The sequence below is a fragment of the Hevea brasiliensis genome, chromosome 1, assembly GCF_030052815.1.
Source record: "Hevea brasiliensis isolate MT/VB/25A 57/8 chromosome 1, ASM3005281v1, whole genome shotgun sequence".
Taxonomy (NCBI): Eukaryota; Viridiplantae; Streptophyta; class Magnoliopsida; order Malpighiales; family Euphorbiaceae; genus Hevea; species Hevea brasiliensis.
The window spans coordinates 83771400-83775480 of NC_079493.1; the positions used below are offsets into that span (position 1 = coordinate 83771400).

General features: G+C 34.8%; 1 protein-coding gene across 1 annotated transcript; it reads right to left on the reverse strand.

The window, feature by feature from the left end:
* Window positions 1-202: 202 nt before the first annotated feature.
* LOC110640505 (aluminum-activated malate transporter 2-like) lies at window positions 203-2582 on the reverse strand. Its single transcript, XM_021791834.2, has 6 exons — window positions 2276-2582; window positions 1804-1944; window positions 1428-1700; window positions 1228-1349; window positions 997-1140; window positions 203-801 (listed from the first exon to the last, which is right to left on the reverse strand). Exons 1-6 carry the CDS (start codon window positions 2544-2546, stop codon window positions 310-312), a joined length of 1443 nt encoding a protein of 480 aa, XP_021647526.2. The 5' UTR covers window positions 2547-2582; the 3' UTR covers window positions 203-309.
* Between the last annotated feature and the right edge of the window lie 1499 nt (window positions 2583-4081).

Below are 4081 nucleotides of genomic sequence, written 5' to 3' on the forward strand. Positions count from 1 at the left end.
ACTCAATTAATAAGAAGTTTTTAATACATATTTATGTGTGAAATCTTCCATTATTTTAGATAGAACTCATTACAATTGTAGCAAATTGAAGTTTAAAGATCGACTGGAACTCAAGTTCGAAATTAAACAACTAATAACGGCATAATTTTTCCAGAAATTGATAAGCAAACATGGATAAAGCAACTAATTAGATGAAAACAAGTGAGGTATAATATGATAAGGTTCAGATTCATGATGATGATACCCAGCTTTCATAATAACTCAGCTTGGATATCATATAATGTTTACACGTTAGTAACCCATTTATATTTACACTTGAATATATTTAACTATGCTAGTATTTGGTGCTGAAGAATTCTCCTCTTCCCGGATTGCTGGAGTTGGTGCCTCATCAATATTGATCACAACGTGGTGCCAATCGTCCTTGGGAGGTGATTTTACGGTTGCAGATGGTTTTTCTGGTGATACAGTAGGGTCTAGTTTCTTAAAATGTGCATTAGAAGCAAGTTCATATATTGAATCAGCAAGTTCTTCTATGCAATTAACCAGATCAATCAGCAGTGAAGCTACTGTGACCACTGGAATCACTTGTAGAAGGTCAACATTGTCCTCCCATGGGTCTGATTTGAGTAAAGAGTTAAGGTTTTTGGCAGCAGTTTTTGCATTTTCTATGTGGATATCACTTGAAGATGATTGTCTCATATTTTTTACTGCAATTGACAATTCTTTTAGGGCTTTCCCAGATTCCGTGCTGATTTTTGTGCATACCTCTTGGATTTTGCTTCTGACTTCCAATGATGCCTGCAACAACATTGATAGCCAAGCTATAAGATGATCATGCATGACTAATTATAGAAATGATTAATCAAGCATAATCCTTTTTCAGTTAGCTTATTGCCAGTACGTAGGACATTATTAAAACAAGGAAATGAAAAGGATTAAAGTAGCTTATGACATTGCATTTAGACATAGTAGAAGGAATGATAAATTTTAAACCTTAACGTCAGCATTTAGGTAGCCGTACAGTGCTTCAATTCGGTATGCACATTGGCGGGTTAAAGTTCCAACTTTCAGGTATTGTTTCCAAGGATGACGAAACCGGAATTGCCCATGGCCTGGTTCCCATCTAGCAAAATTAGCCTGGAATCATGACAATTATCGTATAAGAAGTTTTTCAATCCATATATATTGAGTTCTATGTGTATATATAGAGAAAGTGATACCCACCAAGGATTCTTCAGCATTTTTTGAATTGAGAACGCTTTTGTAGTCTTCCAGAAATGATTTTTCATCTTTGCTAGAAGATGCTTCATCTTCCTCTGATGCTCTGAAGTACTCATCTGCAAATCCTGTAATTTAATTTCCTTGATCTTGGTTAGTGTTAATTAAGCTAGAATTCTTCACTTAATGCACTACAGGGCATGCACCTTGTGAAAAGTTGCCTAACTTTTCCATGTTGAGGGCAATAAGGTTGTGAAGATCTTCACCAGCCCACACAGGGAAAAACAGAATGGAAATGATCACACAAGCAGAGGCACCTATTATGATGGTTGTTAGTCTCCTGTGAGCCAGCTCTAATATTTCATCCTCCCGAAAACCAGATACTGAGACCAATGAGAATGTCAAGATGAATATTAACAACCCATAGTCATATCTTGCCTTGATTTTTGGGAAGAACCGCATAAATGTTGTTATCGCAGCTGCGGAAAAATAAAATAAAATAAAATAAAAGGGACCCAAAAATATTCAATAATCCATGAAGCGACTATAAAAATGTTGTGTTTGGTAGGCATGCTTTATTACCTTGTAGAAAGACAAAGAACCCAAGTAGTGTTGGCTCTCCAACACTTCCAGATAGTTTTGCCAGGTGATGAGCTCCAACACCTAGAGCACCAGCCACCAGTGTTGCCACTCCCCTATTCAATCCTTTCCCAAGAGTCGCCCCTGAAAGAAAGGTGTCAAAAGCATCGTCATTATTGAAAATTTAATTTATACACACTCGAAAAATTTTTAATCATATATTATTTAATTAAAAAAACATCAAGCATGTACAATAATAATACATATATATTAAAATTCATTCTTAAAATTTTAATTCCATTTTTGAGATTTCACTTATAATATAATTCTGGGTAAAAAAGGAAAATTAATTAGAGACAAAAAAAAAATATCTTAGCAGTTTAAAATTAAAAATTGATTGTTTGTTTGAAAAACATGAATTGTTATTTTTAATTTTTGTAATAAAAACAATGAAGTGACAAATTAATAAACTCACCAACAGAGAATTCGAACACAACAACTACAGTCATCACAGCCCACATTGCAGAGACACCAAAATTTTCGTAAAGCGGCTGATAGTAATAGAAAATTGATACCAATGCAATTGCAACTCCAACTTTAAGAGAATGGATCACTCTTCTTGGATCATCTTTCCCAAGCTTCTTCCAGCATCTGCCAAAATCAGTAACCTTTGTCTTGAACCACGTCCATCCACTAGCAAATGCAGAACCAACTTCCATGGCTAAATAAGGATAGGCAATTTGCATGAACTAAGAAGGAGACAGAGAAAGCGAGAGACAGCACAAAAATAAACTGGATAGATGCTTCCTAATGGGCTCCATCGGCCTGTGATTTATAGACGAAAAAGTGTCTTTTTGAGACTTAAAATACATTAGTTGCTGTACAGTGCAAGTACAAATAGATATCTCGCAAAAAAGAAGATTGAAAACGCAAAGTCTAATAACGATAGTGCAATGTAGATGCGGATGGATGATGACGCCCATTAACAGGCGCCTCCAGTTCCTCTGACTCTCAGGTAAAAGTTAATTTCCCATAACTCAGTTGCTTTCGTAGACAAAGAATAGTTTTCCAGTAAAGAATAGTGCTATATGTACCTTCTACAAGAAAAAAGCCAAATTCTATACAATGCTACATGTAAGAGTCAACATCAATCGATTTGGCTTGTAAATCGAAAAATCAAATAAACTAAAATTTATAGTAGATTAAATTGAACTAAATCAAATCAAAGAGAAAATTGAATAATTGAATGGAACCAATTTGATTGAGCTCGGTTTGTCGATTTGGGCTTCATATTATACTTGCTTTTTGGACTTATTTTGGACTCATTTTATACTTGATTTGAGTTATATTTTCTATCTTTAACTCTAACTTGAATCTTAATAACAATTAATTAAAAAAAATAAGCTATTCGGTTCTATTAATTTTTTTGTCCTAAAAAAAATCGAATTGAACTAAATACACCAAATTCCATAAAATAAAAAACTAAACCAAACCGATTTATTAAGAAAACTGAACTAAAATTTTGAATAAAATTGGTTGGATTTGTTTCTGGTTTGAACTAAATTTTGCTCACCCCTAACATGTGGGTTGTATGTGAAGACCGATTGTATATCATAGGTTTGAATTACTTTGCGTCCTTTTATGTTTCTCTTTTTTAGTTATATTTATGTTGGATCATTTCAGATTACTAGTCAAGTTGTCATACGAAACCACCGAGCGTGGTAGCCTGGTGATTAACATGGTGAGATGGCATTGTCCCACCCCGGTTTGACTCATTGCATTAGCATGATGACTAAATATTGTCTCTGCTTAGGAGTGCAATGGAAGGTGGAGGTGGGTGGTCCAATGGTCTGCCTCATTGGATGCCACCTTGGGTTCGGTGGTAGGTCCCTTCCTATAACGCTCTCACCATAGGTAGTCCGTACATCCTACTATTCCGATGACTAATGTTTGCCTGGTTTTACAACCCCGCAAGTGCATGGATCGCTAACAAGTAATAAAGTGATAAGTAAAGTATCGTTCCCACGAGGACCTTTGTTTAGCAAGTACCAATCTGCATAGTAATTTTGACTGTCTAGGCTATCGAATATTTAGGGAATGAAGTTTGTTAACTTTAAACACTAGAATAGTAAACTTAAAATGAAGTAATCTATTTTTTGGAACAATTATGGAGTTAAGATTTCACACTTGAATCTTATTAGAGATGTTAGCTCATTTATTTACTAAATTGAGGATCATTTTTCTTGATGGAAATTAACCCTAAGTTATCCTAAATCCTCTC

Excerpts from the sequence above, each read along its gene's own strand:
- LOC110640505 (XM_021791834.2), bottom strand. The coding sequence starts at position 2,546 with ATGCAAATTGCCTATCCTTATTTAGCCATGGAAGTTGGTTCTGCATTT. Across the intron at positions 1,350-1,427 it reads GTTAGGCAACTTTTCACAAG|GATTTGCAGATGAGTACTTC; the intron begins GTGCATGCCCTG and ends ATTAAATTACAG. Across the intron at positions 802-996 it reads ACCTAAATGCTGACGTTAAG|GCATCATTGGAAGTCAGAAG; the intron begins GTTTAAAATTTA and ends ATGTTGTTGCAG.